At 40.7% G+C, this 25,366-nt stretch overlaps 1 protein-coding gene across 1 annotated transcript; it reads right to left on the reverse strand.

Annotated features, from left to right (window-relative positions):
* Window positions 1–1,556: 1,556 nt before the first annotated feature.
* Window positions 1,557–21,682, reverse strand: sparc (secreted protein, acidic, cysteine-rich (osteonectin)). Its single transcript, XM_023406416.2, has 10 exons — window positions 21,528–21,682; window positions 12,176–12,241; window positions 11,608–11,661; window positions 9,410–9,497; window positions 7,200–7,321; window positions 6,710–6,830; window positions 4,724–4,857; window positions 3,251–3,399; window positions 2,669–2,817; window positions 1,557–2,000 (listed from the first exon to the last, which is right to left on the reverse strand). The coding sequence occupies exons 2-10, from the start codon at window positions 12,230–12,232 to the stop codon at window positions 1,972–1,974; spliced, it is 903 nt and encodes a 300-aa protein (XP_023262184.1). The 5' UTR covers window positions 12,233–12,241; window positions 21,528–21,682; the 3' UTR covers window positions 1,557–1,971.
* Window positions 21,683–25,366: the final 3,684 nt, after the last annotated feature.

Genomic DNA, 25,366 nt, shown 5'->3' on the forward strand with positions numbered 1-25,366 from the left:
TTACACCACTAGAGTTAAACAAAAACAAAATTTTCAGCTGCTTGACACCTGTGTTTTAACTTTGATTTAAATGTGCTTTGAACTTGGTCAGTGGCTTTTCGGTTGTTGTTTTTGTTTAGCTCTAAACCTGCACGGTTTTCAGTTGCTTTAGTCACTTTTATCTCAACCATAAAAGCAGCTATTTGTACGTTTTGCTATTGCTACATAGCTAACGTTAGCATTAGCAGCTGCTTACTTAACCAGTCTGTTGAAGAGAGTTACACATTGTTGTGTTTACAATACAAGAGGTGATAATACGTCGTCTGAGCAGCTACTTGTTCATGGCGGATTAGATACGAAAGTGACTCAGTATTGGAAAGTAGCAAGACAGTTGGACCAGGCGGGGCTAGCTGGTTAGCATGCTAACTTCAGTAGCTACAAGAAAAGAAGTGATAGAAATAGAAGCAAAACAAGAGGAGAGGAAGACAGCTCCTGGTGTGTAAAGGAAACAAGTTTGATACTGAACATGCAACATTTCTGCTAGACTGGTGAGTAAACAGCTGCTAATGCTAATGTTAGCTATGTAGCAATAACTAAACTTACAAATAGCTCCCTTCAAAAATGTAGTTTTAGCTTCATCAATTCTGCATTTGCAACGAGCCCAAAGTTTGCTTTATTATCTGAGTTCCAACATGCACTTTTTTTTTTTTGCAGCATCTCAAAATGATGTGTTGCTTTTTCACTTCAGGTTTGTTTGAACCGCTGACAAACACAACCACAAGGTGTTTTAACAAACAGGGGGGATTCCTCTTCTGACCGGATGGAATAAATATTGTTACTACCAAATCTCATTATTTATACATGGATCATGGCTGAGAGAGAAGAGAGAGGAAAGAGAACATGTGCTGCAAGAGAAAAGGCAGTTTTAGAAACATGTAAAACTAGACTCACGAGGGAAAGTCTTAACAGCATTACTGCTGCACAAAGGCAGCATTCAGACACACATAATACATGAAAAGTGACTCTACGGATGTGGGGATAAGTGTCTCATCCATAGATGTCTTATATTACAAGAAGCTGACACTAGATTCTTTCTCATGAGTGAAACGTGGTCGAATCTTCCTTGTAAACAAACTTGTGACTAATGGAGTGGGTCTGATCCCTTTTTAGATCCTCTCAATATAAATTCCTCAGCAGAGGAGAAAGAAACGCAGATATGAATGCATGCAGAGATTTCCAGATCTTTTCATAGTCTTTTATTCATGGAAAGAGTTTGGTCGTGCTCTCAGTGTCAGTAGAAACATGTTAATCGTGAGAAAAACTCTCAGCCTGCGAGATTTTCCCCTCATTTAAACGTCCAAACAATATATCCTCTTTATTGCTTTAAAATATCAGTACACGCGTGTCCTTGTCCGGGACACGGAATCTGCATTGGAAAATAAAAATGAACAACTCTTATAGCAGTAGTCAAAAGATCAAAAAACGAAAATACACAAAATGACAAAAAAAGATGAGCCCACCACCAAAAGAGTGCAAAAACTAAATAGTTGTTTTGTAGAAAGCAAGCAGAGGGAGCATTTATTTAGAAACTTTATTTTTGACTTTACAGTTTTGTCTCCTCAAGATAATGTTTCAAATTGATCTCCAATTAAAGCCCTGAACAAATCATAGCATCTATATAATATTGTCAACAACATACATTTACATCAGAGGTCTTTAGTTTTCTTTACTGGGTGTTTTGTTCAACAAACAAGAGAACACATGATGTTAGTACAGACTGTGCACATTTCTCTTTTGTAATCTTTTTTTTTTTAGTGGTATAGGTAGGAAAGGTCATTATTAAAAAAACCAAAAAAAAAACCAAAAACAAAATAAAAAATAATTTGCAATTAGCACCGTTACTGTGATTTTTTTTTTTTTTAACTTAGCGATCAGCACCTTGTCCCGTTAGTAGCGACTAGGAGTTGTCATACTGCTGCTGGTCAGAGGAGCTTAGATGATGAGGTCTTTGTCGACATCCTCTGCAAACACAAAGATACAAAACATCCATCAATACATATTGATAAAATGATCAGTAAAAAATATTGAAAATATTCTACAAATGAATCAGTTGGTGGAAGAAAGTTTAACAAAGAAATACAAAAACTAAAAAAGGTGCAGAAAAAAGGTGCACTTTTTGAAATGACGCAGAAAAGATGAATCACATGTCACCTTGTCTGATACAGTCAAGTCTAATTTGAATTAAAAATTAATATGAAATAAAATTCTTTATTCAAGCATTTATTTAAGGGATTATTTAGCATGTACAAAAACATGTGAAATGTTTTCATCAAGTTCAAGATGAGATTTATGGAGTTGGAAATGATCAGATCCGATATTTAAAAAGTCTTTTAAAAAATTATAAATAAACTAAAATAAAACATTTGTCTCACTTAAGCTAGGCCAAAGGAGTTTTAACTGATATTGTCAAGACCTCAAGACCGTAGCGACAAAATAAACAATTGTTTGGTTAAAAAACATCAACATTAACACAATAATCAATAATAAAAACAATTTGAGTTGCGGCTCTCGTTCATTTTGAGCAACTAATCTCAAGCTTCTCTCCAGCAGATAAAAATATGCAGAATAGTGTACTGACATTTCTAAACATATTTATGAGTAAACTGATTTATTGATCGTCGATACTCACGCTCCTTGATGCCGAAGCAGGTGGCCCACTCCTCCAGGGCGATGTAGTTGTCGCTGTCAGCATCGCACTGCTCGAAGAAGCGGGTGGTGCAATGCTCCATGGGAATGAGAGGGGCACGCAGAGGTGCCAGCTCTGTGTGGGTCAGGTATCTGGTGGTAAAGACACAAGTGTAAAACAAGGGCAGCAGACACGAAGAACACTTGTTGTATATGTCTGTACAAAGTCTGCAACGTGTGTTTCTGTTTACAAAACTTCACATTGTGTCTGTTGGTGTTACTTTTCCATTGGGTCTAGCAGCCACATCATCAGATTTTAGCTTAAGTAAGTGAACAGCAGCTGAACTGTTGGATCCATCAGTTTGTGGTGTGAGATCAGAGAAAAGCAATCAGCTCTCATTCTGCCACGAGCTCAAACGCTGCCTCAGCACCACAAATAATCTAGTTTACCACATCTAACGTGTGCCGACGCTGCCACGTCAGGATGCAGCCGGAATTTTCCTCCATCCTTTCAACCATGAAAGATGACGTCTGTGATGTTTTTCACATCATCCTCTCCTCGTTTTTTCCCCCCCTGTACACGTACCCGTCGACAGGGTGCTGGTCGAGCTGTCCGAACTGCCAGTGGACGGGGAAGATGTACATGTTGTAGTTCTTCTCGAAGTCGTGAGCCAGCAGGTCCAGAGAGTGCTCACCGGCCTGCAGCCTCTTCTCGTTCTCGTAGATCTTCTTCACCTAGAAACATCGGACAGACACGGTTCAGGTACGCAGCAGCTTCCAACAGTTCATGACAAATAATCTGCTTCTTGCTCTGTTTGGAGTTAAAGTACAAAATAGGGTTTAAAATTTAATAATCCAATCAGCCCTCAGAAATAACCTCTGAACTCTGGAAAGGTTCCTGTCCACAAGCTCTGCTGTCAAATCTTGGCTGCATTTAATCAGCCTAAAGGCGAATTTTCTTTTTAGTAACTGACTGTTTTCCAGCTGTTCTTAATATTCTAGAAAAGGTCAGTCCACTCTGGTGGGTGTGGGGTTGTTGTATAAATAGCAGTTAAGTGGCTTCATAACTTCCCTTTGGTATTGAGGTGTATTTAACTGGTATAAACATTTCCTCAGTGTGAATGAGTTACATTCTCAAACAGTTTGGATTCGATGTTTTTCTCTAAACAAGTTCAATAAAACACTGTGTTGCTGGAGAACCAGTGAACCAACTTTACTTCACTGTTTATAATAATATCTCTCAATATGTGCGACATTTACTTGTTATTTCTCTTAAGAACCAAACAAAATCTCATCCTGTTACATTCTCCTGTGTGTAAAGTGTCTGTACTTAATGTAAATATACATTACATTCTGTTAATATCACGTATCCTGTGAAAACCTGTTGACCACTGGTTCCTTTTCACAGCTTTACTTAAAGCACAATACGTTTTTACTTTATAAGTTTGTGCTAAATGGATAAATGTTGAGGGGAATTAACTGTTCCATATTATAAAGTTATTTCACTTCTTGTTAACAAGAAAATTTGAAGAAATGCGTCTTTTAAACAACTTCACATTTATGACGGGTCTCTCCCTTTGTCATGTCCCACGACATCCTGTTACAGCAGGAGATACATCACAATAAAGAGGTCAGGTGTCTTTTAAAATGCTGAACCATGAGGACATAAAACATTTTATATTACCACCACAATGGAAAGATCAGATTCTGAAATTAAAGCAATGCTGTTTTGCTTCCATGTGAGATAAAAGCAGTGCTGTGGATCATTATAGCTAAATTACAGCCACGATGCAACAGTATTAATGCGTCTATTTACTGTAGATACAGTATCTGACCACAAGTGGCAGCACTGAGCTCAATACTGTTGAGCAGCTCTCTAATCAGTGAGTGAGGAAGAAATAACCTCATTTCTATTGAGCGACTCATGATTTTGTTACTTGATATTTTCTACGTTCTTGTCTGAGTATCTGAAATGTGTTTGTTCCGGAGGTTCCTGACACATTAACGCCAGTGAAACCATCAACAATCCGTTTGTATGAATGTGTCTCTGCTGACTGACCCTGAGCTTCTGCTTCTCGGTCAGCAGGTTGTTGTCCTCGTCGCGCTCGTACAGAGTCACCAGGACGTTCTTCAGCCAGTCCCTCATACGCAGGGGGAACTCGTTCAGCTCGTTGTCCATGCAGGGCTCGATGACTGCGGGGAGAGAGAACACCAAGACACCACGTTCACTTTAATTCATCACGATACTGTAAACACACACTGGGAAATACATTCAAGCAGCCCTCATGAGACTCTGCAGAGAAGCAACCATTTTGATTCACTACAGTTATTTCATGTGTGATTGGTAATTTAATGGCGGTGTGCTCTGAAAATGAACCGAATTAAACTTTAATCAAGTCAAAACCAGCAGGTTATTTAAGAAGGAATCTAATGACACTTTAACACAACAGCTGAAATTATTTTTTTCTGTAAAAACCTTAATTGTTTCTATCCTTTAAGGAAATTAGATCAGTTCAGATCAGTGTAAAATCAAAGCAGCTTTCAAGCCAGATCAATAATTAACACCAAAAATCATCTGCATCTAAATGTTCCTATCATCTCATCCTCAAATATCTACAGCCACAACCTGCATCCTGTTATGTTTTATTGCACTGAACAGCACCTTGATCTCCATTTGAACCCTCCAGGCCTGACTCTTCTCCTCACGCTGAGTGTGTGTCATGTTCAGTTTGAACAGTGGAAGAAATGCAGCTCTGCGTGTTTGGACGGATCCTCCCGCCGCTGGGCTGCAGCCGGAGCCGCCCATCAATCACACTGAGCACTAACAGGACACTGAGAGCTGAGCTCAGATCAGCTCCTCAGCTTATCGTCCAGATAAGTCGGAGCAAAACACTCAGGAACTTTAAGATACATCAGATCCCTCATGGGCAGAAACAGATAAACCAGAGAAACCACACAATGTCAAAACATAATGCAGAAGAGGAAAACAGAAAAACAACAAGATTCACCAACTGCAGCTAAAGATAAAGAGATAACATTCCAGCTGGATTGATTAGATCAGCTCAGTTATTGGCTTTCCATCATATTTCCATTTTAATCTGGAGGAAATGATGCAAACAAACTGAGAGATGCACATCTTTTACTTTCCTCTGAGAAATCTCATCCTGTCTAATCCACACTCTTCCATCCTGCTGGATTAACTGATTAACATTTAGTGATGGAGTTTGGTCAAAATAGTTTTTTAAAACTTATTCTGATCCGTTCTCGTGAGATGCTCTTCAGCAACTCCTCCATTTTTCACTGTTCTTAGTTGTTATTAAACGTTATTATTTGTTAAAGTTGTCAGTGGTTCGTTTTTTCCTTTTACAGCTCAAGTGTCTGTTCTGATCTAAAGCTGCTGCAGTTTTCAGTTCAGTTATTTCCACCTTCACACCAGAACTAACACACAACACAAGTGGAATTTCAGATTCTCAGAGGGGGTATTTGTATTTTTCCACCTCATTTCATTAAAGAGACATTAACATCTGGCTCCACTGAGACGGGTGTGTCCTGGGTGGAGACAACACTCTCTCCAGAGAGACATTTACTCCATGACTCAGCACAGTCTCCATTAATGCCCACGGTAAATCCTAACCGAGGTGTTCATCATCTCTAATCCTTATTACATATCAAACAAACCTGCACGTCTACAGGAACATCAGGTAAAACGTTTGAGCTTCAATTCCCACCACAGTCGCTTAGAATCAATATGTCCTCACAGTCTGTCCTCCACCAAAACCATGCATCTTCTTCAAATTCACCTAAACTAGTTGAGGAGTTATGACTTTTAATAAGACTCTCACCTTAAATGCTGTACAGAGCTGCACTATAAACCTGCTTCTGATACCATCTAAAATATGTGAGTGTTGAGTCGAGGCCAGTGGAACCAGAAATGGAGCGGTAACAGTTTTAGGAAGGACTCTGTTTACATGAGTAGCTGAAAACGTTTGGAGCTGGAGCTGAAGACTAACAGCCAGCATGTCAGAAACAGAGCGTGAGAACTCACATTTGCAGGGTCCGATGTAGTCGAGGTGCAGCTTGTGGCCCTTCTTGGTTCCCTCCAGGGTGCACTTGGTGGCAAAGAAGTGGCAAGAGGTGTCGTAGGTCTTGTTGTCGGTGCCGCAAACCTGAGGAGGAAGAAAGAGACGGATAAATATTCATCTATCACGTTCTTTGTGATAACATTTCATGGGTGGCCGCACTGCTGCGATGATTAACGAACATGTATGTTTAGTATTAAGCCCCTGAAATAATGAAACTGCTGACGAACTAACAACTTTACACAATCAAACCACCTTTTTATGCTTTACATTCTACACGACTAACTTTCTGCAAAATTTCTTGAAAATCAGTTTTGTGGTTTTGGATATTTCAAGTTTACAAACACACAAGCTGGACCAGTTTTTGGTGATGTGTTTACATCTACAACATAAATAGGAATTTGCGGTTTCGATACAAGTCGAAGGAGACGTCAGGCCTGTTGTTTCTGAACTCACGTGCTCGAACTCTGCCTCGGCAGCGATGCAGGTGGAGGGGTCCTGGCAGACACACATGGGGGTGTTGCTGTCATCGACCTCGCACACTTTGCCCTTCTTGCAGTGGTGGTTCAGGCAGGGATCTGTGAAAACACACAGGCAGAGTTACAGTCCATTCCTCAGTGAATTAAACACTGACCCAGTCCAGACTCAAATACTTTCCACTCCTTTAGCTCAGCAATTTTTTTTTTTTTTTTTTTGGCCAAATGAAATCTTTTATATAACAGGCAAAATGACGAAATGACTGAGTAAACAAGAAAACTGTCATCAGAGAGTTTTGTGCTTGAATTTAGCCTCTGTTCACTTAAAGAGAAAATTACTCTCCTGAAAACCCTGCCTCAGGAGAAACTGCAGAGGTCATGGAAAAATGCAGATATTAACACAAACCAAAGACTCAGACAGAAGCAGTCACAGCGACTGTAGTGGAGCATTATATTCTACTGAAAGCTGCACAGACACGTCTGACCACAAAACAAAAACTTCAATATTAGTTTTTCTTTTCATCCCCCGACATCAAATAACACAGCAACAGCAAATCTATGGCTTTTCATATGAAAGAGAAAAGAGCTTCTGACAATATTTGTGTCTGATTATAGACTCAGCAACAAATATTTGTACCCTTTGCACCAAATTTGTTTTTTGAAATTAGACACAAACATGTATTTTTTTTCCGGTTACTTACTTTCCACTGACTTAAATACACTTTTGAGCTTCGAGACATTTTCTATTTTATTCCCGTTTATCCATTTGTTTATTTACTTTTTCATTTGAAGCATAAGCATCAGAGACTAATACCTACAATCTGACAGCTGCAGTTTAGATAATCTCATGAAATATGTGCTTCCTTCCCTCTGTCATCCATCCTTCCTCTTGAATTTTCAATTTTGGGGGTTTTTCTATTATTTTATTATTTCACTCTCTCTTCACTCTGGTGGATTTTTTCCTGATGGATTAGTTTAACACTCTGACAGATGCTGTTGTTCTTCTTCTTTACTTGTTAGTTTGAATGCAGGACTTTGACTTGAAGTAAGTAGAGTTTGTTTTCTATTGTATCATAAACACTTTTTACTGGAGTAAATGAGCTGAGCTCAGGCAGAACAAAATGTCTCGTCCAGTCTGTACAGTTTGTACAGTCTGAGTGTTTTCCTGTCGGTGGTGAGTCTCTGGGCTGAGCTGCCTCTTAAAGCAGGAGAGGAACATGTAATTACAGCCGTCTCCTCACAGAATGAGCCAGTCTGTCATTATGGGTGTTTGGTTTGCCAGTCTGAGGCTTCACGCAACTCTGCAGCACCTCGCGGTTCGAACACTGCAGCCGGGGGGAGGGGGGGGCAAGGATGAGACGCAGCTAAATGTAAATCAACTGTCGTCACCGTGTGTGTGACAGGAGGTCGGAGTGTAGCGCAATAAACATGATGCATTTTTATCTCTGGAGCCACGTTCAGCTCCTTCATGTGAGGTCAGGTACCTGTAAATTTATGATTGTGTGCCTTACAGTATGTGTGTGTCCATACAATACACACACATTTACTTCACTATATATCGGAAATAAAAGTGATGCTCACACCTTTACAGCTCAAAGTACAAACTTTTAAAGGTTTCATCATCTTTTATTTCTTTACTGAAGCTTCTTTTACTTTCATGTGAAGCTTAAAGGAACCAAAACAAAATGTTAGACTTTTGTTTTTGTCTTTTTCCATGAAACGTGACTGAATTTATTTAGTTTGAGTTTATTTATTCCTGTTAAAAACATGTTACATCATTGCATATGTGCGTGTAAGTTGCATAAAGTAACACAATGTGTATTGTGTTAGTTGTGCTTTAAGGCAATAAATAGAAGAGAGTGAAAGTTTGTCTTGATTTCACCAAAACATAAAAGCAGCAGATGTAACTAACTGAACAAATATGATAAACATAATCAGTATCACTGATTAATAATACAAATGAAATGTTCTTTGTTCTCACAGTCACATTGTGGAGACTTATGACGCGTTTGGGGACAAAGTTCAAGGTAAACCATTAAATGTTGGGCTTAAGCCTCGACTTGTGGTTCAGGTTCAGGTCAGACCTGGTCTTTGGCTCGTAGTGCTTCTGGTTAAGTCTCCAGATTAATGTAAGTCAATGCATCATCATCCTAAAGGACAAAAACAAAAAGGTTGTGTTTTGGAACTTACTCTCAGCAACATCATCTTCGACAACCTCGATGGCCTCGTCAAAGTCTCCGACCTCAATCTGCACTGGGTTGGCCCCCACCTCAGTCTCCTAGGGAACATGAGAGGTCAGAGGTCAGACTGTGAGCGGCTACAAGCTACGAGGAGAGAAAACACAGACTTTTCTGATCCAATATAGTTTCTCTGAGCATATGATTTCCCCTGCTACAGTCTATTTCTGCACGAAGTCCACTGAAAACCAAACCGCTTAAATACCCCTGGTTTTCCTTGTTGAAACGTCACCGCTAAAGACGGTTCCTCCCTGAGCAGCAAGACCATAATATCCAACAATAACAAACAGCTGGGTCCACATGTGGTGAGGCCATGAGGAACGTAATGGCTTCCTGACGGACTGGCAGCTAAAATTAACAGCTGTGGGATCTCTGGTCCCGCTGGACCTCTGGAGCAGGAAACGATAAAAAAAAAAAAAACATTCACATGAAAACTAATTGGTCCTGGTCCAGGACACCAGGATATTCCTGTAGTTTAGTATTGTTTATAATGAGGTTAAGGAGGGACACTGTTAAAAAAAATTATTTGTAATTATTATTTTTATTTCTCCATATAAGGTAAAATCATAGAGGGAGCTGGAAGGATTTCATGTTTTCATGCCCGTGTTTGTTGGAAAGTTTTAGTCAAAAGCCTCAGATGTAACTAATGGATTTCAGAGGAATCTGGTGAATAGACTTGATTAAATTTTGGTTGTAATCCAGATCTGGGATTTCCACCGTTAACAGATTAAACTCTGGTGGAACAAACTGAACATGGAACTTCAGAAGCAGCTGCAAAACAGAACATCATCCCATTTAAATGTTTAATGTTTTATGCTGTAATTTATTCACCCAGGCATCCCACTCTGCCATAATGTTATGTAGATAAGTTTGGAGCGACAAACTTTAAGCCTCCGTAGCTTCTTGTCACGTCTTGTCAGTGGGCATCACTTTCTTTTAAGGATCCACAAGTTAAAAAAAAAAGTTTGGAACCACTGTTTCACTTCCTCAATCTATTAGCTATAATAAATACATATAAAACATTTCCACAAGTTGAAGTTTGTGCAGTTTGAGTTGTCCAGCTGTCTGCGTTCACATGAGGTGTCACCGCCACCGCCAGTCACGTGAACAAATACCACTGGACTTCCTTGGCTGCAGCGTTGAAACCTCCAAAGCTCCATCACAGATCAGATCATCTCTCCGAGCAGCTGCGTGGCTCAACGCTGCAGCCAAATCAAACTCAGACCAGAGCAAGTATTTGGCTCAAAGACACCAGAGGAACCTGATTTAAACTGTGCGAGCTGTGAGTTTAAAGGATATTTTCAGTTTATTACAGGTTGGGTCTTGGAAATCGTTTCTATCTGTGATTATAACTTGTAGCGACCGAAGTGATCGATGGCATTGCTACAAAGTCTGAAAGGGAAACAGAAACACGAGCAGGAAGACGACCAGACAGTTTATATAAACCACATAAGGGAGCAGCTGATTTGTTGGTAATGATCCCTGATTGCAAAGGAAAACTCTGCACACAACTACAGTAAACTACAGCTGAACAGGGAGGTTTACAACAAACACGTTTACCTTTCGCCTTCGTTTTCATTCTCAAATAAATGTATCTAACCTGGGAATTATCTGACTGCTTGTGTTTCCTGACAGCTTGCAGTTAACGTGGTGAGTTCAATGTCATTATCACTGACAGAAATGATGATTAATACTATAAAATAAGACCAGAGCTGTAATAAACTGGAATCATCCTTTTAATCCTGTAAAGATTGTGTGAATTCTGCTCCTGGAGACCGACCACAAAATGTTCTGGAGAGAAATCAGAAAGAAAAACAACCTGACAAAAGATAAAGTCACCACATTGGAAGAGAAACAGAAGAATAAAACAAACAGCTGGTCAATCTGCTCTAACCAGCCTCAGTAGCATAATATGAAAATATGATTTTCATATTTGTGTTTGTCGGATGAGAAATCTTTAAAAGAGAGAAAATGGAAAGTTCAGCCTGCTGATGAAGATCATGTAGATTGATAGAAATCTCTAGAAATAGCAACTGAATGGACCTTAAAGGGAACCTGTTTTGTTTTTTATTTTTTAGTGGTTTGTCTGGCTTTTTCAGGACTTTTGAAGAAAACCAGTGTGTGTGAACCAGGATGAACATCTGGACTGACCTCAACCACTGGCTCCTCAGTTACTGGTTCTTCCACGATGAGCTCCTCCTCAGTCTGGGAAACAAACACACACACACACACACACACACACGTTAAATTATTATCGCTCTTGCACGTGAACACTTGAGCAAAGGAAGTAAGGAGCAGATGATCTCACACACATGTGCACCCACCCAATAGCACACTGGAGAGACACACACACACACACACACACACACACACACACACACACACACACACACACAGTGTACTCTCAAGGGGGCAATTGGATTTAGGAAAACAAACATTTGATCCTCACAAACTTGCAACATGAACACACACACTCATAAGTAGATACACAAAGGAACTCCACATGGATAGGAAAACACAATTATCATGCGCACACACACACACACACACAAAGACACACATGGTAACTCACACATGCATCACACACGTGAACTGATGATCACATGGGAAAGGAGAAAGGAAGAGACACGCACAAAGAAAGGAACATGCTCAAAAAGACAAAGCAGATCACACACACACACACACACACACACACACACACACACACAGTATAACTTACAGGAGCAGCCATGGCGTGGCCAGCCAGGCAAAGGAGGAAGACGATCCACACCCTCATCTTCAAAGTCTGTGGAGACAAACAAGGAGGACACAGGTGAACCAACGTTTCCTTTATTTAGATTTTCCTTGAAAATGAAACTTAAACCCATTATCTATAATACATATGTCAACATTCTGGTACAAAGGTGCAACTATAAACTTAATCAAGCATGTTTTTTCTGGTTCAGTGTCTTTTATCTTCTTCTTCCTCAGGATTAGTGGTATACCAGTACAGTACAGCAGTAGTTTGAATGCCTTCATTCAGTCATAATAACCCAGAACTTACGTTAAGAAATGCTGAAAGCCAATTTAAAATAAGTGAAAAACAGACCGTTCTCCTCTAACTCAAATATAAAAGATGAGAATCGGAAATAGGATTTGATAAGATGAAGCCCTGCAGTCGACCTGGATACAACAGGAGCATCTGGAAGCAACATGTAACACAGCTCTCTCTCTGCGCCGACTGATGGAAGCTGTCCAGCTTCCCAAACAAAAACCCTCAGTGTCTGCTTTGTTTACTGGGGCGACGGGCTGAAATTGTCCGTGGCTGTTTGAAAAGACTCTCCCACAACATCATCTCACCAGCTGAAAGGGATTTTCTCTCATTCCGCAGCATAAATCGGAGCCAACACAACAAGTAGCCGATCGCTCTACATTAGGCCTCAGACACAGGACTGTGACGAGCCGGGTCAGCGTATCTTTCTGCAGTTTGGAGGGAATCGAGCGTGTAAACAGCTCCCGTCTTCATGCACACACTTTACACGCTGCATTTTTTCCATGACCTGAGGCGGCATATTTTCACTCCTCATATTCCCACCAGGAGAATTACTCTCCGCTCGGCTGCTTCTGTAAATTGCTAAAACACATATTTACATTTGTGAACCATGAGAAATGTGGAGGAATACAACCCTGACGTGTGATTTTGTGCAGATGAATGGGTGTGGGCAGGTCATTTACACAGCCACAGTTAGACGTTCAAACACCACTGGGGCCACCTACACTATACACTATACTATCTGATACTTATAGTAATATGAGCAAGGTCACATTAACTTTTCCATGTGAGCAACACATTCTCACACCAGTTACAGTAACTCCATCTAAACCTAAATCACTGTATTTTTATTTGTTCGTCAGATACATCATAATTTAAGCAGTGAACAGTCATTTTCAAAGTCAAATCATTTTTGATAAGACCAAGATTTGTGGGCCATTTTACACATGAAAATAATCAGCTCTTTCGTATAAAAACGAAGTCATTTCCTGTTTCTTCGTGGCTGCCATGAGAGCAGGCTTCATGGGCCATCCTATCTGTCTGTCTATCTGTCTCCCGCGCCTCTCCTTCTCACTGTCTGAGCATCCATTGTTGAGGGCTCGACATAAAACTGCTTCTCTTCCTTCATCATGTCTCATCTGAAGAGCTAAATAAGGGTTTCTTTGTTTGGTGATGGAGCGTGACATTGCTTGGTCTTCGTCCGTCTTTTTGAATTAGTTATCTCCCTCCCCACCTCCATGATGTCAGCTGTTTCACCCAAACATCCCGAAAACAATCTCTATCCCCGTCGACATCAAAAGACGTATGGCATATAGGGGTAAGTTTAAGTGTCTGCGGCGGCCGACTGTAAAGATAAAAGTTCTTACTCATTTTTGTTTGCATTTTTTTTTGGCTGGATATCAAAAAGACGAGATTCTTTACTCTGCTGTGAAGGAAATGCTTCATGCAGGGCAATAAGGCTGAAGTGAGCTGACACAGTTTGAACAATATGCTGCAGGAGATCAGCAGGGGATAGTGAGATTTACAAAACAGAGCCGTGCATAGTTTGAATTCCTGCACCACGGATAAGAGGGCAACAGGTTTAAACCAACTACAGATGAATGAAATGGAACGATCCGATCTCCTCAAGGAACATTTAACTCTGTAAATTTCTTTCAACATGTGCAGCAATTATCAAATCAGACACGGAGAGATTGGAGGTAAATGTCTTGGCTCTGGGGGAACTGAACTTGACATTTTCGGGGGAGGCTGGTTGCCGGGTGTCCTGAAAAACACAGGAGCGCCTCTTGACATGTCATGTCTGAATAGAGCGACATGTTTGGACACATGCAGGGAAAAGGGTAAAGCTTGCATATAGTCAAAGAGAAGTGGAGGGTGTTAACATGCGTTGTTTGACAAACCCTCGAGCAACATAAAAACATTCTGTCATCTGGACGACAAAAACAAATTTATTGTTTGACCGTAGGCACATTTGTTCTTCTGTTGTCAGTGTTTGACATTTGCGTTAGTTCTCTTGTTTTAGATGTAGCGTTCTTTCTTTCCCGGGAGCAAGTTTGTACAAGTTTTACCATCAGATAAAAAAACTCAGAACGTGACTGGAGAGCTATGTCCCTCTGTGATGGTACTTCCTCAGCCGCGGTGGTTATATTTGCCCGGATCATATGTTAGCAGTTGAAGAATTTTCAGAGTTAATCATGCATCCATCCAACATTTGTCACCGTTCAGAGACTTCCTAAACCAGAAACAAGATCCTTTTTATATTTGTGTCACACAGTTTAATTGTAATTTTAACTTGTTATGGTGAGATCAGCGAGTATCTCTTTTGTCAAAGCCACATACTGTATTATGGTGTCAGGATCCACATAGAGTAGAAAACCTTATGTAAATGTATTAGTTTGATGCGCTAAATTGTACTGAGCTTTTTAAATCCCTATGAAATGTTACGTGAATTAAGCAGAGACTTTTATACTGAAGGGCACAAGTTCTGGTGTTATATTTTCTATTTTTCATTGAAGTTTTTTTATTTCTTTTTAATGTTTTCAGTATATTTTCATGGGCATAAATATATTTTCACATGAAATTCAGACACCTTCAAAAAGTGATGGTTCAGTGTTGAAACGGAAAGTATAGCAACTAGTGCCTTTAAAACAGTGTAAAGTGAATTAATGCTATTTGTATACTTTGGAGATAAGGTTTTATTATAAACCATGTTATTTATTTTCATGTATAAATCTGATAATTAAAAGAGAAGTTTGTCATGGCACTTGCAGCTTGCAGCACTAAAGCATACCATAGAAACCTGACTTTATTCATTAAGTTATTAAGGCACAGAAAACATTTATGCAAGAGAGACTCTATGAATGTTGTGTTGCAAAATATCAAGTGCACGCTACACTCGCTGTAAACTGTAACCTAAACAGTCTCTGTGGGACTGTAGATCAGTTTTCTCAAGGATTTCTATCAGTCTCAACAACACGTTATATCTCAGATCTGCACCCCTGTTTTGATGTCTCTGGTAGATGTGGGTGTCAGTACTGTAGATGTTAGAATAAACATGAGACTGAGACTGAAAGGAGTGCCAGACTACTTAACTGCCTATGAGGTGCCTGTATACAAGACCGAATAAATCTGGGGCATAAAACTACAGAGCAACATGAATATCGTTGCATTGTTCTGTTCCACCTGTCAAACCGAACCTTCAGTGCTTCATGCAGACTTAAGGCAGGACTTTTACAATGGTGACCACTGTTTGTGAAGGTCTGAGGAGTCATATGCAGACTTGGATGTGGAAAAATACAGAGACTCTGGCAGAGGTCGCACACGGTGACGTCTCCAAATAACCTGTACACAAGGAAACTTCTCTGTACCTTTGAAAAAGCTGAGCTAAATTAAAAAAAAGGTGGGGTGTTCTGCTGACGGGAAATGTCGTAAAAAGAACATCTGACACATGTTTAAGTAAAGTGTCTGACTTGAGAGCGAGAGCTAAATGCAATCGCAAAGAGAGGAAAATAAAAACCTCCGGTCTCATCTCCAAAAAAACGTGGGGTTGGTGTTTGATTTGGAGGGACACGGCGTTCTCGTCGTATGTCCGCTTTAACGTATTCCTGTTTGGTCAGAGAGTCATTCGGCGGGAAGGAGGAGGCCGGACGGACTGACGTAACAGCAACACAAATTATTTTATTTGGAAAGCTGCTCTCATAATCAAACAGGGCCGAGGCTAAAAGGGAAACTTCAGGCTCATAAAGGACGCCTTTCTCCCCTCAAATGTATTTAATTTAGGAGGTTAGTTAGGTAAGCAAGTGTAAACTCGCTATGGAGGAAAACAACCTGGACTAGAACTTCTGCTAATACAGATATCTCCATCTCCATCACTTTCTCTCACATATCACTCGTTTTCTGCCTCGCTCTGCTTCTGTCTCTGTCTCTTTTTTGCGACAGGGGACAGATTTTAGAGGAATTCTTTCTTCCTCTCCTCGGTGACATAACAGGCGGACTAGGAGGCCTGGAAAAACAACCTGCAGCAGTGTGTGTGCCAGCAAACAGGGCAGACAAACAACACTGGCATGCAAAGGACTGTGAAGAGGCAAATATTGAGACAAGGCTCAGAGAATGAACAGTGATTTCCTCTGTCTGTGCTCAGCTCTACAGACATGGAAATATTCTTGTGGAGGGAGATCCAAGTTGATGAAATTAGAGCTGCAACGATTGGTCAATCAAGAGAAAATCTATTTATTTTGATTTGGAAATAAACACAAATACCATAAATTTATTCAAGTAAAACCTCTGTCCATCATTTCTAGTGCTGCCTCCGTTCTCCATTACAGATACAAGGAAAGAATTTCCAACAAGTCAAGAAAAATAAACATAAGAAGATGGAGTTATTCTCAGAGAAGTGTCAGCTACTGGAAAATAGGAGCTAAATTTAAGTATTCTCAAAAACCTTCCCTCTAGATGTGGAAAGGAGAGGAAGATGAGGAGGGAGGGTTTTCTTCTGTGGCTTCCACCACTTCATCTTTACGATGGGCCGATTTTTTTTTAGGACTAAACAAGTCAAAAGGTCAAACAGGTGTTAGAAACCCTCAAGAGATCTGAGTCTGGCAGTAAAGCCTTTCTAAACCCTCTGTGGTCAGTTATTAAGACAAAAACAGTGACAGGCTGTAATTTAATGGCCCCACTGGTCAGTTTAAATAAATAAAAGCTGTTAGAAAAGGTAGGAAGTTCTACTTCTTTGTGTCTTCTTCAGCATCGTCTTAGCCTTGTAATTGCAGTGTTCACTCTAGATGAGATGGTAATTCCCATGTTTATATCTTGCTTCAGTTCACATCTCTGGACAGTAATGTTGGCAGTTGTTTGTGTGAGGGCTAAAAATATTGTGCATTGACAATATAACACTGTCATCATTCAGAAAAAGTTGAGTTTCACAGTTTCCCAGTTATAATTATGAGTTAGATGTTGACGTGATCGCCATTCACAACGCTAAAACTGGTAATTACAGTCGCTCTGACATGAACGCAGCGTGATGCTCCTGAACCACTGGAAGACTTTTAATGTGTCATGGAGAGATAAAGTGATTAGACTGAATAAGCAGAAAATATGTCCCCAAAATGAAAATATACAGCTCTTTCAAGTTGTTAGAAAAGTTTTCGGACAAAATAATCTTTGGTTTTCCGAGTAAAAAGATTAAAATAACACCGGTGTTATTCTTTAAATTGACTGTGGACCCTGACAAAACTATGTCAGAGCCTCTGTTCAAAATAAAATGTGTTGACCAAAACAAAGAAACTATACTAGTATTAATTACAAACTCTTACTTTACTATATATGAGGTGAATTCTACAAGCTTTGAATATCAAGTCTGTTCTATCAAAGCTATGCCTCCTTCTCTTCAACTGGCAATAAGACACCTGACAAATCCAGTTTCTCTCCAGGGGGGGAAATCCCTGCCTGGACAAAGAGCAGTTTTCAGAGAGCAACAGTCAGTCATCCCTATCAGTCAGGAAACTCAGAGCACAAAGAGCACAAACAAGACGAGGAGAGCGGAGGAGAGAGGAACAGTCAGGATCTGTGTAACATGAGTTTCTCCTCAGGTCCGCTGCTCTCTCTTTGCTTTTATCCTCACTTGCCCCTATTTTTGTGGTTTTTTGTATTATTGTTATAACTGATAAAAACACAGAGCTGCATTTGTTCACCTCGATCAAACTTTCTCTGCCTCTCTGAAGAAATAAAAAGTTCAACAACCCAAATCTTTGTTTTCAGATTTTTATCAGATTTGGTGCAAATGTGCAAAAAGTGCTTTCGTCATCTCCACTGACCTGTCTCGCTCTCTCTGTTGAATGTAAACTGTGAGAGGCCAGGAGGTGTAGACTTTATGTGGTCACTATGGCAACAGGTCTCATCACTTTGATAATTTTGTCACTATGGTGATTAAAGTTAAAGCCTAGTGGTTTAAAAAAAGGTTCAAGCTTCACTGGAAGATGCATTAAAGAATCATTTTTTAAATGTAGGTTTTCTCAATTAATCAATCAATAATTTTGTTTGTAAAAACTGAGTCATGATCAGGTATCAAGATATTCCGTTCACTACCATATAAGCAGCTAATTTTTTGACATTGGCTAAAACTATTTGTCAGCTAATTAGAGGATGAAGTGCTGAGTTAGCACGAGTCTTGAAAGACGGAAAATGAGCGCCAGGGTCCCGCCTACACTGCTTGACAGACAGGAAGTATCAAGAGACAAAATAAAAGCCTGTGACAGGTTGCATCTTTGGTCTAAATCAGTTAATCAATCACCGTTTGTCTGAGGACAGGGAGTGAATATTTTTCTGTCCATGTTTTTTTCTGTCCTTGTCTTTTTTCTCCTTTTTCCTGTCTTCTCTTCTTTAATTTCTCTATTTCTTGACATTTCTCGTTTCTTTGTTTTTATTCCTCTACTGTCTGCATCTTGTCAGCTCTTTATCCTGCTGTTTCCTCCCTCCTTCTTCCATTGCCTCTTTCTATCTGTCTTCCTGTCTTTCTCTCTGTCTGTTTGCTAACACTAAACTCCAAGTTTTTCTTCTCCACGTTGAACCCTGACAGCAGCACAATCCTTCCTTCCTGTCAGGGGATTAGAGCTTTTCTAGACGTTGCCAAGCTGGCCTGATATTTCCCAGCATCCTCAGCTCCAAAACCACCACCACCTCCCCTCCTCCTCCCTTACTCCTCCTCCTCCCTTTTTGGTTCAGACCTGCCACCTCAACAATTAGGCAGCCAGAGACGCTCTGTCTCTACCTCGCTCATACTAATGCAGACACATATTGTCTCCAGAGAAAATCCTCGACAGGTGTGACCAACACAGAAAACAAGGATTTCTTTTGAAAATCGAAAGAACCTGATGGTATTGCAATGCCTCTGATCAACCACAAACAACTTGCAAGAAGAAAATCTAAGGAAAAACAACTTAAAACACTGGTGGACATCCAACAGTTTCCAAAGACTCCATAATATCTAAAACAACTCCTATCAATGTGAAGGTGCAGGGTTCATAAAGTTAGAGATCCTTTCCAGACATATAAGACATGTTTTTTTCCCCCACATCTTCTCCTTCTCCCTGATTAAAAACCCAGAATCTGTGAGTATGGAAATATTTTCTATTTCAAAAGCACAAAAGATGTGTCCTCTTTCACAGGTAAGTCCAACCTCAGTGTGTGTGCACTGCAGATTTCAGGTTTCCTCATCACATTTGGGTAAGTGAAGTATCAAACTCTGCACAGAGAAGCTCAAACATCCAAGTGAACGAACACTAGTAGAGGGGTACTTTAAATTCACCACTCAGTGTATTTTTCAATTCAATTCAATCAATCAATCAAGTAAGGCTTCTTGGAAGAAATTACCATACCAGGTTTAGAAAGTGTCAGGTTGTTGCACTTTCTGGAGCCAAACTACCACAGTCATATCAGATAACTGGTATTTTCAACACGTGGGCATCAATCTTCTGCTTTAAAAGCTTTTACTCTTCTGGTTTGAGTGTTTTCTCAGAGAGTTTCTCTCCTATTCAGCTACAAGAGCATTACTGAGGTCCAACACTGATGGTGGTTGATGAGGTCTGGATCAATCCGGTCTGAGGTCTCTGCAGACCAAACTGGAAAAATGATTGCTTTGTGGAGCTGGATTTGTGCACACTGAAAGAGGAAAGGGTCTTCCTCAAACTTACTGCAAATGTGGACAAACACTACTGTGAACAATGTCACTGTCTGTCACAGCAGTAAGACGTTTCTCAGTGTAAACTAAGTGGTCAAGACCAAACCAACAATTTCAGCCTCTTTCTGCACTTTTCTCTCCCTGTGGGTGAACATGAGTGACGCCCCGACACTTGAAGGCATCTGAACTAACTCGCAGAGCATTTTTAAACAGCTGGCAGCCGATTGCCATGGCAACCAGCATTCCTTTACACAGGAGTAATCAGAGAGAGGGGGAGTCATGGAGAGGATTGAGGGAGGGAGACGGAGCAACAGCGAAACACTCCCATTGCTCTATCTATCAGGCTTTGTTGGAATCCCAGCCACCCCTGCTCTTCCTCCTCGTCCCCTCTCTTCTCTCCTTTCTTTCTTTCTTTCTTTCTTTTCCACACAGAAAACTCTGCAGAAGTCCATTTTCGAAAGTGGGAATTAAACAAAAACAAAGAGACAGCTGCACCTTCTGTATCCAGACTAAACTGTGCCAGTGGATTAATGGTTTCATAAAACACTTTTGACAGCAGATGATCTACCATTAGGCTGAGACTAAACAAAATAACTTAATTAAAAGTATTATTAACGTGTGTGTCTACATCCCCCTCCTCCCCCTAGCCTTAACTCACAGTCCACCTCCCCCCTCCTCCTCTTCCTCCTCCTCCTCCTCCTCCTTCTATTGCCGATGTGGCACACAATACCTCCACAGAGAATCAGTTCCATAATAATAAGTGCCTGTTTACCTGCAGGGAGTGATTTTCCTTGCAGCTGTTTGCAGTAATGACAGAGGAGATTGTTTACTGAGGTTTCAGGACACAATTGCTGTCTTTAACACCAGGTGTCATTTTTTAGAAGTAAATTTACAAGAAAGTTTAAGGAGTGGTAAACACACAGAGTGACGTTGTAGGCAGTTGCTCGTATATCTGTTGCAGGTTATCAAGAATCATTTGTCAATACTGGGCTGAGTTTTGAGAAAAAAATGATAAGATTTTGGTCGGAAAAAAAAACTGTAGATATTGTTTGATTTAATGCAACATATAAACAAATTTAAGTAAGTTTTAGGAAGAATTCTGCACTTAAATTTAACTTCAGCAAAAGTTTAGGTAAACTTTAAAGTTTGGTTTTAAAGCAGGAGTACACACTTTAACAATTGCCATGTTTCATTCTTCTCTCCTCTCTATATCCTCTGCAGACTAAATCTTGCAGTCAGAGAAAGTCAAATATTAAGTCTTAAACCTCCTCTGCAGAGCACGTACACTTTTTAAACCAACACCAGTGTCACATGATAAATGACAAACAGGAGTCAGGAGAGTTGGTGCAGAGTGAGACCTCTTACCTTCAGCTTTGTAGAGCAGGGATACCAGGAGAGAAGTCAGCTGTGTGCGGGGCCCAGGACGATCTAACGGCCTCACCAGTTCACACAGAAGACATTTCCAGTGGGACGTCCCAGTTAGGACGCAGGACCCCCCTCCTCCCCTCTATCCAAACCTCCCATTACACTCTCCCTCCCTCTCTCTTCCTGCCCTGGTAGGCGGGGCTTAATGTTAACTCTGTGCTCCCACTGACATCCGAGGTCTGGACTGGAAGTTGCAGTTTGGGAAAAACCTCTTCTCAGAAACTCCTCACTGGTTGTTTGTAGATGCGTGGAGCTGCAGATAAAAGTGTCATAGCATTTTAAAAAATGCACCACATATGTACCACGTATGCAGATGACCAGTGTTACATGTACAGAACTGCATGCACCGCTGTCTGCATCTGTTTGTTTTTTTGTTTAAATATGTGGTCCTGATGTGAAAACCTAAGTAATCCAAAACATAAATGTATGTCTGTATGAAACACAACAACAGGATTTTGTCATCATATGACAACTAAAGCATGATTAAGGTATTTATTGTTATGTTCAATCAGCTAAACCATTGGGACAACAAGGACAACAATAACATGAAGCAATAAAAAAAAAAAAAAGTTGATGCTACATAAGGCTGTGAATTAGCCTCATGTAAAACACTCGTAGCAGAGACATTTACTTGTGTCTATTTCAAGGGAAATGTCTTTGATGTTCACCATCTTGACCCTGTGACACACCCTCTGTTACACCCCTCTGCACTCCCCCTCAGAGAGGTCAGAGGTCAAGCTCAGATACAGGACAGCCACCATGGAGCTGGAGGGGTTCAGTGTCTTGTTAAGGACAATTCCTTCAGCGGAGTGAACACATGCTCCACATATTCACTCACAAAACCCACTGACTCACTAATACCTATGTCTTTGGTCATGTTTACCACTGGACACTTAATAGACATAGCTGAGTAGAGGGGCCTTGTGTTAACTTTTCCCTCCTTTTTAAGTATTTTTCTGGGAAGTTCTTATTGCTCATGTGAAGGAAAAATGCTATGACAAATACTGATCTGGGTTAGAAAATATGACCCTTTGTAAGGGCTTGGAGTAAACAAAATACACTTTGAAAGGTGAAGCGTTTATGAATAAATCTGCAAACCATTTGATCTTAATTTGAGATATGGTAACACTGTGATTGGTTCCATGAATTAAGTATTAGGTCATCTTTTAAAATGTAATAATATACTTATAATTGAACTTAATTATTAATAAATAAACTTGATTTGACTTTATAAAAATATAACTTAACCTTATATGGTATTAAATATGAAATGTAGGCAGTGTTGTATGTATTTGGTTGTATGTTGCAAGAGAAAAGTAGGAGCGAGGGAAACAGAAGGGGAGGAGGGGTATTTGTTTTATACTCGGTTCAAAAACACAATGGCTGTTTTAACAGGTTACTTACAATAGGTGCGCGGGAACTTCAGTCTTGAGGAGCTGTAGCTGTAGTTGTAGCACAAACAGCCTGTAGTGGGCATACAACACACTGTACGTTCAGGGCTACACTGCTAGCTAACTGCCAGCTAACTTGCTAACTAGCTAACACTCGGTTCGCTGTCCCTCTCTCGCCCGCTACGTACACGACGTACGTACTGAGCTATTCCTGAAACGATACCTGAAACTATTCCTGTTATTTCTGTTACAATATTCTGTCTCAAATTTACTGCAAATCTCACACCGAGACGATAAATCAGCTCCTTTACTTGCTGTTGCCGCCACTTAGGGCTTCATGGGCATGTTTAATTTCCACACACGTCTGCGCATGCGTATAATATCATAACTGATTTCAGAACGGTAGAAGCTGAGTGAAGGACAGTTTGACAAGCACACTGTTGCTATAGCTACTTGCCCGTTAAAAATCACAGGATTATCCTCAATACGCATGCGCAAAACACCCAAATGAAAGTTGATGTCCTCTCTCTTCGACACCTTTGTCAATGGGACACGGCCACGGCCACGCCCACCGAAATGTCAGAAACGATAGCTGGTAGTTAAAGACAAAACCCTGCTGCCACCACAAGAGGCCAGTAATTTATAGATCCTTTATGGGACAGAAGCTGATCTGAGATCAGATGTAAGGAGAGATATCACTTCCACTTCGGTATTGTGCTAAGTGATGTCTATTTTTAACTTTAACTGTGCAAATACTGACGCACGCCCCTGCTCTTTACTATTGTTTACAGTTTTATGATCCAAAACATTATGATCACTCACAGATAAAGATATTAGACGGTAAATATTGGTCTTCATACTAAGTGTGTTGGATTTGGGTGCAAAAGACCTGAGTGATTTCAACAAGGGTCAAATCGTTATGACCAGATGTCTTAGCAGCAGTTTTTCTGAAACAGCTGATCTTCTGGGATTTTCTCACAGGACAGTCTCCAGATAAATGAGCCCAAAACAAAAAACATCCAGTGAGCAGCAGCAGTTCTGCAGAGCTCTGTCTGCACCTCAGAAAGAACATGTCCGACTTTGAGGTGGATGGACTACAACAGCAGAATCTGGATTCAGAATCCATAGACTCAACCTGCCTCGTGTCAACAATCCAGGTTTCTGGTGGTGGTGTGATGATGTTGGAAATGTTTAGCTGCAACATTTTGGGCCTTTAACACCAACCACGTCTAGTTACTCCTTCCAGCAGAATAATGCTCCATGTCACAAAGCAAAAAGTCATCTCCAACTGGTTTCATGAACACGGCCTCTCCAGTCTCCAGACCTCAATCGAGTACCTTTAGGATGTAGTAGAACAGGAGATTGGCAGCATGAATGGGATGCAGTCATGTCAACATAGAGCAGAATCTCAAAGGAACGTTTCCAACATCTTGTCAAATCCAATTCGTGAAGCACTGAGGCTGTTTGAGAGCAAAGAAGCCATTTTATTAGGAACGCCAGACTAACACTTGGTAGTTCCTCCCAGTGTTAGTGTGGTGTTCCTCTGTGAGTGTATTTTCCCTGGGGATGTTGAATAAAGTCTTGCATTTTCATGTCATTTCACATCCACATGTTGCAGCTCTGAGGCTCCTGATTTTCCTGTGAGACTTTAATTCAGTGAAAACATTCAGTCGTCTGGGGAAAACATTTACTTCATCACAGCCCAGATTCACGATCCACCTCTCAACACACCTGCCGTCTGCTGACAGGCAGAAGCAACAGAGCTCCAAATCCATTCCTCACGCTCCTCACTCTGGGTTTGGTCTTTTTGTTTTGTTTTTTTTTTTCTTTTGAGGGGTGGGTGTGGTAGATTGCTCCTGTCTGTTCCCACAGTGCAGAGCTGATGTGAAGAACAGCTGGTTGAGAAAAAGGGAGGGAGGGAGAGAGGGAAGGGGGGGGGGGAGCTGCTATGCAACGTGGCGTTTTCCATTCTGCCTGGAAGCCACAGTCCAGCCGAGGATGGCGAGCAGGAGAGGAGGGAGGAGGTGAGGTCATTAAACCGTGAGACTCTCTCTCTTTCCTCCTCCTACATCATTTATTCTCTCCCTCTCTCCTCCTTTTATTTCTCCCCTTCCTTCTCACACCCTTTTTTTTCTTCCTCACCCCTCTCCCCTCCTCTCTCTCTCTCACCCGCCCACTCACCCACCCTCTCTCTCTCTCTCTCTCTCTCTGTAAATGTGGCATTTGTCGCTCTGTATTTGAGTTTACATCTTTTACAGAGGTGATGAAGTGAAGAGCTGCAATTATACTTTTTTTTTTTTCATTTGCTGCTGAATTATTCTTCTGCAGGTTGAGCCACGTCGAAATATGACGATCAGTGTGATGACACCACACGCTTACAGACAGTTC

Source organism: Seriola lalandi, unplaced genomic scaffold, assembly GCF_002814215.2.
Source record: "Seriola lalandi dorsalis isolate HSWRI2012SDOR001 ecotype SW California unplaced genomic scaffold, Sedor1 jcf7180002054307, whole genome shotgun sequence".
NCBI lineage: Eukaryota > Metazoa > Chordata > Actinopteri > Carangiformes > Carangidae > Seriola > Seriola lalandi.